General features: G+C 34.0%; 1 protein-coding gene and 1 pseudogene across 1 annotated transcript; both read left to right on the top strand.

Moving 5' to 3' along the window:
* The first annotated feature begins 4,134 nt into the window (after positions 1-4,134).
* Positions 4,135-7,302, top strand: LOC121392475 (endoribonuclease LACTB2-like). Its single transcript, XM_041523674.1, is given in 7 exon segments — positions 4,135-4,285; positions 4,384-4,561; positions 4,655-4,871; positions 5,198-5,279; positions 5,282-5,349; positions 5,518-5,599; positions 7,271-7,302. Coding segments are annotated over 7 exon segments (810 nt in total).
* A 329-nt stretch (positions 7,303-7,631) lies between these two features.
* Positions 7,632-11,125, top strand: LOC121392478 (annotated as a pseudogene).
* The last annotated feature ends 5,363 nt before the right edge of the window (positions 11,126-16,488 follow it).

Below are 16,488 nucleotides of genomic sequence, written 5' to 3'. Positions count from 1 at the left end.
GAGATAAAATAACAATAAATATATTGTTAAGAATATGTATCTAATTCATCCTCATAAGTCTCCATAATTATAAATTCCCAACATCACCTTCCTGACAAATATCCTTCTTCCTTCTAGCTCTGTGTCTTTCATATCCACTATTGCTCTTTCCACACTCTCTGGGTCACGATATTCACAAATCCTTCATCCATCACTCAATCCACCATTATCACATGACACATTTAATATATACATCAATGCAAAGCACCACCCATGACAGGTCATGTGACATTCATATGACAAATAGTTCCATCAATCATCGAGATCCATTACCAACCCAGCATGTCAGCACCAACAATATTACATACATCATGTGACAATCACATGATCAGTTCCATCCAGCATGACATCATCAAATCATCCATCCAATTCCATATAAGGAGAAAGAGAATAATTACAATAACACCTTACTTAGCTAAGATGTATACCGTCAACTCACCCCATCCCCTTAAAGGAGGAGGAAGAGAGAGGGAGAAGATACAATAATCTACATATAATAATACCAGTATAAACTTACCCGCGATGATCATTAGGGTGCTTGAATAATAATACAATTTAATACAGAGCCAGCTATGGTATAGATAGTAAATAGTCGTCAGCTATTTTATAAACTTGCCTCGGGCCATGTGATTCTCAAGTGATTTTGCAGTAACAGAAAAGGCTAAGTTTGCCACAAAAACTTTATATCCAGGTGATGTTTTAGCCATATTTTCTTCTAGTTTTTGCTGTTTCTCTCTCATTAGCACTTACAGAGGTTGAAGATTGAGGAGGAGCAGTGGTTGAATAGGGTTGATAACGAGTTTCTTCTTTGTGAGATTTATCGCCATGTTTTGTCTCTCTCTGCTCGTATCCTTCTCCAAATGGTAAGGCAGTTGTTACTGAATCGTTTGAGACTGTTGGATTGGTTATAATAGACAGTTCCTCTTGTATTTCATCTGGGTCTCTCTCACTTTCAAAACGAGCCATGTTATTTGGTCATTAAAACAAATTTTTTTTTCGGTTGCCCAAAATTTTAAAGAAGTGGGTGTGGCTAAGAATTATTGTTATTTGTTATTATATTCAAATAGATATGTAAAGTAATATACTTAGTTCTAATATCTATTCTTATTCATGGCTTAGTATAATTACAATGCATACATTACAGTACATAATAGTCTGGTATTGCTGTTCCTTCACTGACAGGAGGCAATGTCAGGCAAAGTACATAATGGATTCTAAATTCCAGAATTTAAACTACTAATTCTGCAATTTTGGTAAAAAAGTTATACTACTGTAATCATATGTCAGGCTTTGAATTGGTGTAACTTCACAATAATTATAAATATCATCACCATTAATGACCAACAGTATGATGTCATCGTATAACCTGATGCACATCATCTAAATCCAGTCACCTAGACCCTAAACCAAACCTTATGACACATGAAATTAGAGTCATCATAGTACAAAAAAGCGGGACATCATCACAGAAGTTTACACCAATCAGAAGGACCCTGAAACTTATAATAATGATAACCACACCCACCATATAAAAACAGTATTACTGGTAACGGTTACTGTTATTAACCTGAATGCATCAATCAGTGGACATCATAGTGTCTTATTAGACACATTGAGGACGGACTAAATAGTTTTAAACGAAATTAGAGTAATACTCAATTAACAAAAAAAAGCGGGAAATTGGTTTTATTTGCACATGAGTTTCATTGACCAATCTTGAATGCTTAATTACTGATAACTCTACATATGTGTGCTTATACATACTCATATTGTTCCCTAAAAAACAATCCAGATACTGGTTAAAACCGGTTACTCATTTAGGTAATCTCCAGTTAGTTACAAGTTTTGTTGATACATCGTGTAGATTTGTTTTGTGCTTAGTTGGGTTATCACTGTGTGTGCTTCGGTTAGGAGTCATACCTGAAACTTGGTTTGACAAAATCAGCATATCTGCAATACTTTTGTTAGTTTGACCGACTTAGAGTCTAAGAACTGGGTCATCGAGTTTTGGATAGGACCTTGATCCAAGAACTATATTAAAACTTGCTAGTTTTCTTAGGTCTCTATTATACTTTTGAGCATGTCTATAATGATTCTACTTTATACTTGGTTCTCAAGTATTGATGGACTTATTGCTTGGATGCTATGTATTAATTTTGTTGTTGTTGTGTTGCTGTAAGGTCTGTTCCTCCAAATGGTGCGTTACCTGTAGTGTACACTGTCTCATGTGATTGGTAGTTGCATGATGGCACGACATACATTATAGGATGGAAGTCTAAAGTATAAATTGTTGTAGGAAACTAGTGAGCCCTCTTGTACCGTAGTACATGAGGACTAGTTTTCATATGGCTATGAATTGTTGATTGCACTGCTCCCGATGTTCTTCAAAGCTCCACTGAAAATGATTCTATTTTGCTATGATCTCAGGGATTTGGCCAGTTATTTCAGTGCTTAGTTTCATTTATCACTGTGTGTTAAGTTATTCAGTAGGAGTCATTTTGGCCCACAGACTTGGCTTTGACCCTGACCTTTAAAGACTGTATCTGGGTTTATCTATTGTCAACCCCGGCATTTAAAGACAGTTCACATTGTAGATTGGGTGGCACCACTTAGTTTTTACAGACTGGGTCATCTAGTTTAACATTTTGATACCTCAGGCATTTTAAAGACAGTTTAACCCATGCCTCAGGCTTTAAAATTGCTTACACGTTAAGAGGTTACATATATTTTTTTGTTGAAAGTAGCCATCGTGTTGTCTTCAGTTTTTAACTTAGATTGTATAGATAATTGGCCTACTTTTGATTGACATTGTAGACTAAAATTTTCATATTTTTTTGAATTGGAACCTGTCTACTTTTTTCCATTTTTCCAAGAGCTTTTTCTGGGTTACCTAAGTTTTAAAAAGCCAGCTTTCACTGGGTCTAGTTTTTTCCCCAGCTTTTAATGGTGTATTAGTCCACATACACCTCTGTATTATTTATCAGTTTATCTATTTGTTGTTGTTGAAGATTGCTTGACTTGTCTTGCTTGTCTTCCTTCAAAACTGTGAGTTACCTTGTCTTTTTCCTCTTTTAGTAACTGTACGCTGTGTGACTCCAGTAAACTGTACTACTACATTCTATCCAGAACTAGGCAAATACAGTTCATTATCAGGAGATTGGAAGTCCTAATAGATATATATGTATTGTATAAACTAGAAGAACCCTCTGTGTACCCGTAGTACAGAGGACTAGTTTTCTATTGTTCTATATAAGAACTCTACTATTGTTTGTCTCATTGCACTGCAAGCATTAGCTTAGTCTCAAGAGGTTTCTTCAATGCCAAAGATTTACTGAAATCACTAAGTTCTATATGCTCTGATCAAGAAGAACTCTACATTTGATATCGACTCCAGTAAACAGATAAGTTCTTACACTATTCTCTAGTCTCAAGAAGAACTCTACTACTGATCAAAGATTGACTCTAGTAAACAGATAAGTTCTTACACTATTCTCTAGTCTCAAGAAGAACTCTACTACTGATCAAAGATTGACTTCAGTAAACAGATAAGTTCTTACACTATCCTCTAGTCTCAAGAAGAACTCTACTACTGATAAAAGATTGACTTCAGTAAACAGATAAGTTCTTACACTATCCTCTAGTCTCAAGAAAGAACTCTATAACTGAGCGAGGACTACAGTAAAACATAACTTCTTTCTACAGGACCCTAATGTTTCACAAGTCTACATTTGGAAATATCAGTAAACCTTTATTGCGAACCTAAAATTTTCTGATTATATACAGTATCTGAATTGGACCAAAGACTCCACACAGAATGAGATCTTTACCATTTTAAAAAGATCAGATGAATTTCACCAAAGATTTTTATAAGTAAGCCATATTTAATTCACACATCTTCTCTTGTTCAAATCTCAGTGTACCAGATATCTAACTGGCTTAGTTACCATTTCAAAACTTTCTTTTATTTTGTACGCCATGTTCATTTCACTGTAATCTTTTTTGAAGTATTATTATCGAATTTATTTGAAATATATTTTTAATTCAATTCCTCAATTGCAAGTTATAATTTATAATTTCGTTCTATGCTGAGTGTAAATGGCTGCTAGTCGATTAAATTCATCACTAAACTTGATTTCTCTACCAGAGGTAGAACAGTTGTCATCTCGTGTTGTTAGAGTTCTTGGTCTCAATCCTGGTAATTTTACACTCCAAGGAACCAATACATATTTAGTAGGACAGGGACACAGTAAGTACGTACATATGTTTGGATGAACACTAATATCGGACATTCAATTAATCATTTATTATTATAATGATTAAAGAGTTCTCCCATTCTCTCTTAAGGCGTTATTCTTATTGATACTGGTCAAGAAAACAAGCCAGAATATGTGTCCTTGTTAAAGGAGACGCTGTCCAAATTAAAAGCACGAATTCAACATATTCTAATAACACATTGGCATTTAGACCACACTGGTGGTGTCAAGGAAGTGTGTCAAATGCAAATTGCATTAGGTAACTTTAACCAGCCTTTAAAAATTGCCAAGTTTCACATTATTGTGGGTGTGTCCATTTTTCATTTAAATTATCTCCATGCTTTAGGATCAACTCCACCTCTTATATCAAAATTTCCTCGTCAGTCATCTCTCGAAGATCCCATCACCTCTTGTCCTTATCCTTATTCCCATCTATCTAATGGTGACATCCTGCGTACTGAGGGTGCTGCTCTTCGTGTTATAGCTACCCCTGGACACACTGATGATCATATTGCTCTTTTTTTAGAAGAAGAAAATGCTATTTTTAGTGGAGACTGCATATTAGGACAAGGAACTGCTGTAAGCAAAAATTATGATGTAATTATTACATCACTACATAATGACGTTCGCTGATTATCTTAGCCATAATAAAATTTTAACGGAATGTTTATAATTATGAACAAGTGTTGCTTAGGAATGTTAATTGGGAGATCACCTTGGCTATAATATTTCAAAGGTTTCTTATAAAGCATTCACCTAACAACAGTAGGTATGAGTTCTGTAAATAAACACTGATAATTTCTTTGAAATCACAAACATACACGTGTAGGTGCTTCTTTTGTTTTGTGTTGCTATGGGCAACAGTATTAATCATTACATCCTTAATATTCATAATGATGTCATAGGTATTTACGGATTTAAAAGATTACATGACCTCGCTGGAGAAAATAAAGTCATTAAATCCTAGTATTATCTATCCTGGTCATGGACTGTATTAAGTGATGCCATGACAACCATTACTGGGTACATAGAACATAGAATGGAAAGAGAGAGACAGGTGAACTTATTATTCGTTAAAATCACCATGGTGATTGTTTTTGTTGCAGATAGTACACAGTTTTAAAAACAGGCTGACCACCCATTGACACCAATGGAAATAGTACAGGCTATATATAAGGTGTGTGTGTGTGTGTCTTGTTTATTCAAACCTCACCTTTTTGACCAGGATGTATCAGAGTCATTGTGGAAAGCAGCTGCAAATAATGTAATGTTACATCTTTATAAGCTGTCCAAAGAGAACCAAGCTAGTATGTGTGTGTGTGCATGTGTGTGTGTGTGTTGTGTGTGTGTGGTGTGTGTGTGTGTGTGTGTGTGTGTGTGTGTGTGTGTGTGTGTGTGTTGTGTGTGTGTGTGTGTGTGTGTGTGTGTGTGTGTGTGTGTGTGTGTGTGTGTGTGTGTGTGTGTGTGTGTCAAATTTAATGACCCAAGTAGCCATATACTGGTGGTATGCTAGTATGATTTCCTTAATTCAATTTATACTTAATATGTTAAGTCTGCAGACTTTATTAACCAGGTGCTACAATTAAATTATAAAAAGAGAACTTACAAAAATTAAATTACCTCCTCTTTACTGATCTGACTAATAAAATGAAAGGTCACTGCAATAATGTTTGTATACTCAACTAGATTTTCTTCTAGCACATTTTTTACATAGACTCTCTCTTCTATACTTACATTACACAGATGCTGTTATAACTGCTATTGATCCAGTTGACACCAAATGGTCACTGACTAAACCACATTTATAAGAGTATATTGTTTTTTTAAAACTTTAATATTATTTTCATATTAAATAATTAGAACGACAAAATAATTGATAGATTTATAAAATATTGAGGATGAATTAAGATTTATAAATTGTGTTATGATTTATATTGATAACAGAGTCAAATGTTTTGGTCAAAAATTGTCCGTTAGGTTGCCATGGTAAACAACAAGGATTACTTTGTTTCCAACTACTTTGCTATCAAAAATAAAATGTCTGAAATAAAATCCAATTCCCTGTCCAATATTGCTTTGTATTGGAACATAATGATCCAGAAGACCTTTTCTTTCTCTTTTGTTACTATAGTTACCACTGACCATCTTGTATTTTGGTAACTGAGTTAGGGATAGGCCGAGACTGAGTCACATTGTCCTGTACAGTAACTTTGATATTCTAGACAATAGAATTACTGTCAGTATTAATATAGCTTCATTTTAATTGAATTTACGAATTTACATGTCAGCATAGAAGACTTCCTTTACTTACTATATTACTGATATACTACTACCATGTTTACAAGGACACTTAGTCTAAACTTTTTGAAACAAATAAAAGATACTTATAGAAATTAAATATCTCTTGTGCTATCTCTCGACTTGTTCTAAAATATGGAAATAATCTATTAATGTAAATTAACACAGAAGAGACTCAAGGTTTAAAGTTTATTAAGTTTTAGAAATGTGATACTATGTCATAGGCCTATTGTATATAATCTAGGTATTGAGTAAGATACCCAAATTATATTATCTGAATAATGTTGGTTGGTGAGTGAACATGTAATATTTCTTTACTGCAAAGCAATGCCATCTCTTTTCTAAACACAATTGTAAGGAGTTTAAAGAGGCACACATATTATAAATAGTTTCTATTCTAAGATTAAAACAAACATCATTAATCTTCAAAATAACATGTAATATCTATGATTTGCCTCACTTGTTGCCTGCAAAATTCTGCATTCAAGAATAAGACAGCTACTCCGAGGGTATAAACACCTGCAAACATGAGAAAAAACTGTAGAAGCACGCGATCTCTTCTAACTTCGGCCATTAAAGCTGCAGTTATAGACTGTCGTGGGCGTGGCTAGTAATTAATTACCAGTTAATAGTTTCCATTTGGAGTAACGTAAAAGTTAGTAATGTCTCGTTTTTCAAAGATCTGCAGTTTAACTGTAAAATAAAGGAGTGATAGGGCAAACTTATGAGTAATAGAGAGATCCAGCTGTCTCTTTGGTGTTGGTGGGATGCGCCTGACTTGGAAAATTCGGCGAAAGTGCTTTCATCTTGCCAACGTATTGGCCTTGTTAATAATACTTGTATAGTGAGTATCGTCTCAATATGGCTGTTCTCACATCGATCAGGCTTAACTCAACCCCAGAGCAGACGCAGGAGCTACATGTCTTTAAAGGACATGCAGTTTTCCATGCAAGAAGTGGCTAAAACTGCAGCCATGGCTGCTAAAGCAACAAAAAGATTACCTCGTTCAACTGTTAGACCCACAACACCTTCTATTGCACTATGGTTTCGTGTTTTGACGTGGCCCGTTGTAACACGTGATTTTAAAGTCTATATCTATCCTCCAGATCAAAATGGAAAAACCAGGGGCCATGTATAAAAAAATTCTCAAAGTGATACGAGACAGTTCTTACTATACAGAGAACCTTATGAAGCCTGTATATATATACTAAACTTAGATACTTTAGACAGAGATAGTTTAAGTAAAGAATACGTCAAACATTTGCCAGAAAAATTAAAAAAATTGACATATTGGAATAATGGACAAAATCATTTAATATTTAATTTCTTCTCTGGCTCATTTCCCGACTATAACGATGAACTCAAATTTCCCTATGGTGAGGCCATCTTAGCGAAAGCCTCCTTCAGTGTCAAATGGTATCGTCCAGGATTGACATTAGCTTGCCTCTACTACCTAAAAAACATCCTGAAAAAGGCAGAGAATATGGTCACATGACCACCAGAGGAAACCTGTTCCCTATAAATAGACACTATTTGTTGGTTTTTAAAGGAAAACGATACTTGTGGGGACTTGGTTCTGAGACTCGTAATGCTCTTCATCATTTGCATAATGGTCGTGATATCATTATGTTAACAACTTGTAAACATGGGAAGTTTGGAACAAGTATCAAGATCAGAGATGTAATGAAGATAACTCTTTATATGAAAAGTAAGTCTATCTCTCTATCTCTCCTAAGGTATGGTATCATAGTACAAATTGAATTAAATCCAAACTCCATATTTTGAAGTCAATAACATGAGTAATTTGATAGGTACTTGCTTTAAGAAGTCTACAAATTGTTTATATTCTAACAGAGTATTCTATTTTTTTGTCAGTCTGTAGTCAATATGGGGGTGTATGCTAAACCAGTCATAATTTGTATTGGCTCATATTTGACATTGGTGTTTCTGATTTGTAAGGGATTTGTATGGATTGAACATTGCTAGATCATCCCACTACAAAGATGAGATGTTTTCAGGTGAACGAGTAGTGGCTTGGTGGTTACAACTAGAGTCTCTGATCTATACTAAAAGAATGCTTGTTAGAAATTGTATAAAGGATATTGACTAAGCAATGTTTATCCTCATCCTTAGAGAGAAAGTGTGCATGTGTTTTCATACAAAGTACTCTATTCAAATAGGAGGGAATAAAGTCTAGACAATTGGACATCAATAGTTTTGTGGTCTCTGTGATCTTTTTATCTCATTGTATTGCAGCTTTGTATCAATGGTATTAAATAACAGACTATAAGTATTGATGTTCGAATATGATGTGATGCTCCATTAGTGTTGTTGTTGTTTTATTTTTTATTGTGTTGTTGTTCTATTAGTGTTGTGTTGTTGTTGTGGTTGAGGTGGTAAAGAGCTCAGATTTGAGGTTTAGATTCAAAATATAAACTGAATGATGTATTTTCATGTTATAGTCACTCTTTAACACATAGTATATTTGTTAATAAACTTGTAAATGAACGTTGTTACACTGTTTGAGAATACCAACAGGACTATAGTGTAATTTTATTTAATTGAATATTGCTATGGTAACAAGAAATGGCTATTTGTTTTGACTATGGACTCAGGATGGCTAAAAGTGAAAACACCAGTCATGCATTGATCATATATTTATCATTATTATCATAACAATGTTTGATTAGTTTAATCATCTTGTGTTTTTTGTTTATTATCTATTCATATAAATAAATAAATGGGACATATGGTGGATGGATGAATGGATGGATGAATGGATAGATAGATGAATGATGATGGATGGATGGAGGATGAATGGATGGATATATGGATAGATAGATGGATGAATGGATGGATGGATGGATAGATAGATGATGGGATGGAATGGATGGATGAATGGATGGATGGATGAATGGATAGATAGATGGATGAATGGATGGATGGATGGATGATGGATGGATATATGGATAGATAGATGGATGAATGGTGGATGGATGGATAGATAGATGAATGGATGGATGGATGGATGAATGGATGGATGGATGAATGGATAGATAGATGGATGAATGGATGGATGGATGGATGGATGGGCATGAATGGATAGATAGATGAAGGATGGATGGATAAATGGATAGATAGATTAATGGATGGATAAATTAATGAATGGATGGATATATTGATGTGCTGGTGAATGGACATACTTGTATAGTAATCAAATATTATTGTTAGTAGTAGTAGTGTGTACCTCAACTATTTAATATAGTATTAATCTCTTACATTTTATAGTACATATGTCTATTAACAAGTTAGTAATTTATTTCTTTACAGTTAGCGTTAGTTAGTGTTAACATGTTCTAAAAATGTTAATAATTATAAATTTTATATCAGATCAATGCACTAATTGACAGTTGGTCATAGGACTATCACAACAATATTATATTATTATGATGTTGTTATTAATATCTCATGTGATCATATGACAAGGTGACAAGGTGATATAATATATATGTTACCAATAGCAATTGATGCAGTATTTGGTGTGTCATAACATTCCATTGATCTAGATGTATAATCTTCTCTATGTTTGGGTGGTATAGGTCATAAAGAAGGGATTGATTTCTCAAAGTATGGTATTATTATCAAAAGGATAGCGTTATGATTACATCATCAAGGGAGAGTATGTTATATGATCCTCTTAGAGACCATGAGATAACCTGTAGAGTCTAGACACTTTGAAGAGTAAAAAAAATTTTCTAACATTCTGTGATTATTCACAGGAAACCTATTTTTGTGATATCCTTTAATAGTAACTTGTGATGTTGTAAGACACAATGGAGCCAACCAAATTAGCATAGCTTGAATGTATGGATATACTAGGATATATCATAGCTGGATATACTAGGATATTACGCTGGATATACTAGGACATATCATAGCTGGATGTACTAGGATATATCATAGCTGGATATACTAGGACATATCATAGCTGGATATACTAGGACATATCATAGCTGGATGTACTAGGATATATCATAGCTGGATATACTAGGACATATCATAGCTGAACATACTAATCCATCATACTTTTTTATATAATAGATATGACTATAATCACTTACTTACAAATCTACTTTCTGTTTGGTACCTCGAGGACGAAGATTGGGGTCTTTTCGATTTCTAGAATCCATACAAGCTGGTTGTATTCCTGTATCACTTAGCACCGGGTAAAGAAAAGGAATGATGTAATTTGAACTCTGCCCTTTTTTTGTTATTAAAGATTTGTTGTACCTTTTCAAGAGGTCATTGATTGGAATAAGGCTTCATACTTTAGATGAAAGGCAGCTCTTTCAGGTACACTCATGTGACTATCACATGAGTGTTACATGACTATATTGTGTTTTCCTTTCTAAAGATGCTCATATATTAAGGAACATACCACATGACAAGATTTTATCTTTAAGAGTTCAAACACAGTTGTATGGGAAACAATATCTGAGTTTCAATTGAAAAAGGTTATCTATACTACACTTGAGGTATATAATGCTAAGGGACAAATGGATGGTATGGATATCTTTAAATCATTATCTATAGGTAATCAAGGGACGTATTCAACGTACCCACGGTCATTTTATTTGGAATCATTCACCTGGAGCACTGTCAGTAACATCGTCATTTTCAACTGACCTATCAGATTACCCCTTCTTTACAGACCTGCTGGAGTGAGTGAGGCATGTTTTTCCTTGATATACTGTAAATAAAATATTTATATTAATTTTTAATAATGATATACTTTTTCTCTCGCTATTTCCAGACAAATTCCTCCAATTACACAGCAATCATTTTAGGACTGAGCCAGCCCCCAAGGAAATTCCCCATTAGTGAGGCTATTGAAAGGCTTGTGTAACACTTCTCGTTTAAGCAAGGTAATTAAAGGAGGTTACTCATTGTAGCACTGGAAAATAAGTTAAATTAACAATTAAAAAAATCTTTCCATAAATATATCAATATTAATTAGTATAAGTTAAAGGGTTTTACTTGCTATATATTCGTTATTATAGATAATTATTTCTTGGATTGGAGCGGGAAACTCCAAAGTAATGTTACCCAGCTGTTTGTACTACACCTATTGTAATTATTGATAAACGACAACAAAAGAATGTGAGCAGCTGACGCTATTATGATCTAAATGTATAAAACAATCTTTATCTTAAGAACTTGGAATATTGTCGGGTTTAATATTTATATTTCATAGCTTCTTATCTCTTGTGATGTGGCCATTGTCAGAAGTTGATACTGACGCCCATTTTAAACGTTATATGAAGACTCTGAGCTCATTTCTGATGAGGTCTGAACTACCAATGATGATATCCCAATAATATTCCAATAATATCCTGAACTATACGCACTATAATACCATGTTTTCTCTTTATTAAATTAAAAGGCGGAGTTTGGTTATTCCACTGGTTTATCAAATCCCGATCGACTGGTTGGATTTACTTCTCAAAGTCATTTTTTCCATTGGTCCCCTAGTCAAAGACAATGGAAGTATTCATCAAATCTGGTTACAGATACTCCCTAGTCTCAATAGGAGCAGCATTTTATCATAGGTAAACAATAAATAATTATATCATAACATTATTTAAAAGATCAAATCTAACATAAAGAAACTTGTAGATTTGTTGCTATAAAGAGGTCCTTACTAATTTCCTGGTATTTTAGGTATTTACGCTCTTATTATGAGTACTCAAAGTTTTTTCTTTACAGTTCGCAAATATCCGATAGTTCAAGAGATTGTCTCGATGTGTCTATGAACTTCCTCACATCTCTGATATTACTGGCAATCTCCACTCAAAGTAACTCAACGTCTTCATTTAAAACATCACCCACATAATAAACAGCTGGACTCATCATGTTCATCTTGTATTAACTTACTCTCTAATGCATATGGTTACATGCCATTAAAGTATTCGGTAGTACGAGCTGATCCTGTACTTTTTAAAGACGATGTTTCAATGCTTGAGAAAAGAATTCAGAAATTTGAGAATGTATTAAATAATTAATTTGTATTATTATAGTTTTGTAACACGACATATTTCCATTTCATAAATGGAGATATATATTTTCTATTTTTTATAAATTAATCATTCCAAATTTCTCCAATCTTTATTATTTATTTTCTTCAATACCAAAGTTTATTTGGCTATCCATGTATGTTATATACCAGTTTCTGGGTTTTTATTGAAAGATCAATTGAAATAAATTAATGCTGTTCTCCAGAATAAAGGGTTTTAAATTTATGATTGACTATACCACGTGTAGAAGATGGGGGTGTGAGGAAGATTTCTCGTCTTAGTAAGAGAGGTAGAGTCAATACTACAGCGTATGGTAAGAGGTTTCAAAAAGAAGTACAAGAGAGATGGCTACACGATTAAAATGTCTAACATCAGAGAAAAATGGAATAAGAAAACTTCTCTTGAAATATAATCTTCGTAACTTAGGTCTTGTCTATGACATTAATTCTGATATTAAACCATTTAAAGATGATGTAATCATGGACTATTTACCAGCTGATACAAGTATTGAGCCAATGGAAACTACATCAGAAGCCCACCTACTTTATCCTCGGAATCTACAGGAGTTTCTGGAGAATTGAAAAAACTTAAAAAACTGAAAAGCAAAAACCGCTCGTTTGCTTCATCAAGAATTTGATACTCGTTCAAAGCGTCCTGTGAGAAAAACATGTCATTTATCGACAGCCGTGAAAGTGAATATATAGCACTCTCTTACAAAAGCACGGCACAGATTATGTAAAGATGGCACGTGATAAAGCAAACTATGATCAAATGACAGAAATGTCAGTACGTAAAAAAATGTGAAGAGTTGTTGAAGTCAAGAGAAACTCGACATTTAAAATTGTTTAAATCAATGGACCTTGTCAATTAGTATTTTAAATATGTATAAATAATAATTAATAAAAAGTGTTATTAATAATAATAGATGACATTTAATTAGTTATATATTTATACTAAATAAAGCCAGTATCTACATATATACCCTACTGCAGCGATACCAGCAGTTGTCATCTCTCTCCTGAATTGTTGTCGTGACAACATGAACTGTGATGTGGTACTATATATCCACAAAAGTAATACATGTTGCTGGTACAAAACTCTTCAAAAGGAGAGAGAGAGTATATATACAATAGTAGTAAGTAGAATTGAAACAGCTTGCGAGCTTACTTCATAAGGTTTGGTGTTAAACCTTTATAAAAATCCACGAATCACCTTTCATATCTTAACAAGTAGGAAAGATTATTTAAAGGTCAAAGGGTCAATGAATCTTACCTATATGTTCTGCTAATAGTGTTCATAACACCACTATATCTCTGTTCCTGATCCTAAGTGTGTGATATGCATGTGACTTTGAGGATCACGTCATGTGACTTACTTGAAGTCTAGCTCGTACTACTGGTAAGGATAAGTGACTGAGGCAGCAACTGCTTTTAGAATAATAGCAGCCATTAAATATACTCAAGGGGACCCTACACCAATGAAGAGTTGAATTCTAGCTATTTTTAGGAATTCTAAAAATACATACCAGCTTATTAGTAATGGCAATGGAGTATGTATTACAATAGAATTTTTTAATTCTTCATAAACCATGAATGTACAGCGCCATGGACTAGTGCCAAAAATACCAGGTATATAATCCCTTAGATAAACAGATAAATAATATGAATGAACAATAAACTACCTGATATAAACTACCTATATAAAACCTTTTATTCCTTCCATATTGACATAATTTAATTAAGCCATCTACAAAGTATGGATCAAAATGGCCATTGGTTAGTTAGTGAATTATTTAACCTGATAATCCTGCTATATCTCATATGAGCTGGAAATAGAACTTGTATTTGGTAGACAGGAGTCCTTGTTTAATGACCCAGATTGGATTAGTAGGTCAATGTTAAAAATACCTGTGTGTGTGTGAGAGGAGAGAGAGGGAGAGAGAGAGAGAGACAGAGACAGAGACAGAGAGAGGGAGAGGAAGACAGTTATCAATCCCTTTATAATTACCTGCACAAGAAGCCAGAAACAGATGAGTTAGAGGAGTAAGTTGATAGTTGACATTACCCTTGAAAGTGAAAAACTTAAAAGCATTTATACTAAGAAAGATATATAACAAGAGATACAAAATGGTTTTACTTACAAATAGAAATAAAAACCCCAAGATAATCCAGCACCTGTCATATTAGCACTAGCACCCTAATTAATTAAATTTTAACGAAGTAATTATATCTTGTACTATTATACTCTGTATAATCCTCGCCAACCATCTTCTTTAGTGATAGTTTTAACAGCATGAAGAAACCTTTATATTTTGGTCGTTGGTTAGTTATAGAGCCATCGTCAACTGTATTTAAAATAAAAATTACAAACCAAAATTTATAATTTATAGAACCGGCAAATCTAATTTTTGTGCAGGTCCAATGGAGGAGTGATGAGAGTAGAGGCCACGCCTCCTGCTAATCCGGCCACTAAATGTTCATATCGTATCCGTCAAGCTTGTGGGCGGTGATTTTGATATCATTTATTAGAGAAAGTGATTTTAGGAGCATCTGTTGTACTGGACTCAATCTCATGTGTAAGGTCTACAGCAAACACCTCTTTTATTGCATCAGTGAATACTATAATAGGATAGTCTATTCAACGGAGGTGAACGGAAACATTCTGAAATTTCTATAGAAAACGGAATGGAGCAGTAACTTCCGTATCCTGTAAGTATTGTTAAACCTTTATTACTCACTCAAAGCAGCATCAAGGGAGACGAAATGGAATCCAGAGACGAGTCAGTTTCCAACCATAACCAGTAGCTCAAACAAAGACAGAAAAGCAAAACTCCGTCAAACAGATACTAATAATCTAGTAGTATCAAGACAAAGAAGGGATGCAGAACAATCACGTTTGATATGCATGCCTACTTCTCCACGGACTATATAGGAGATATCTTCCACCAGGAGTAGCTCCCATTCTAGTCCCAGTGAAGTTTGTATACAACAATTCGTTGCTCTTTGTATTGCTTTCTCCATAATTCTTCTAGATAATGCAAAGTACGTAAACGACCAACACGCCTACTTTAGAGGAGAAGGTGATACCACAAATGAAGCCACACCTACCCCATCAACCTTTGCCCCCAAATACGGCATCTAAAAAACGAAAACAAAGAGGACAAACAAAGTACCGCCCACCTATCAAATTAGCATTTTCAGAGCAGCTTATGTCCTTCTTTACATGGTCATGGATATGTATGTAATTATGGTGATCACTGTCGGTTACTCGCATAATATTGAAGGGTTCCTAAGCTCAAAACCCCCTGATATAGACACCCATAATGTTATATGTATGAAAACATATGGTTGTTGCCATATGGTATAGCATGTCGCATGGTAACAGTCATATCTCTAGTGAAGGGAAAAACCTTATTAATTATAATATTTTGTTGATGACCGGACCGAACTCAGTAAGTAATGTTTTATTGAAGTCTCTACAAGAAGAGTTACGTAAAGAAAAAAAAAACTTTCCTCGAACATCACACTATATAAAAACATTATCAAAAGCTAGTGATGTTGAAAAGTCAAGATATTATGGTAGGTGTGATGTGGTACAATAAAAAAGGATGGAAGTTAATGATATTAACATGATGTGTGGTCCATTTACTAATGAAGATACTATTCGATTAAGACCACTTGAAAAGAGAAAAAAAGTAAATAAAAAACAATGAAATATATTAAAGTTCCCGTTTATTTTAGGTTGACTTTAGAGGTAAACTTTTTCTTGCTCCACTGACAACAGTGAGTTCATGAACATTTTCAACCCTATCTCTCTCTCTCTCT

Source organism: Gigantopelta aegis, unplaced genomic scaffold (genome assembly GCF_016097555.1).
Source record: "Gigantopelta aegis isolate Gae_Host unplaced genomic scaffold, Gae_host_genome ctg3881_pilon_pilon, whole genome shotgun sequence".
Taxonomy (NCBI): Eukaryota; Metazoa; Mollusca; class Gastropoda; order Neomphalida; family Peltospiridae; genus Gigantopelta; species Gigantopelta aegis.
The sequence above is the reverse complement of the archived record's forward strand: the minus strand, read 5'-3'. Positions and strand labels throughout refer to the sequence as shown.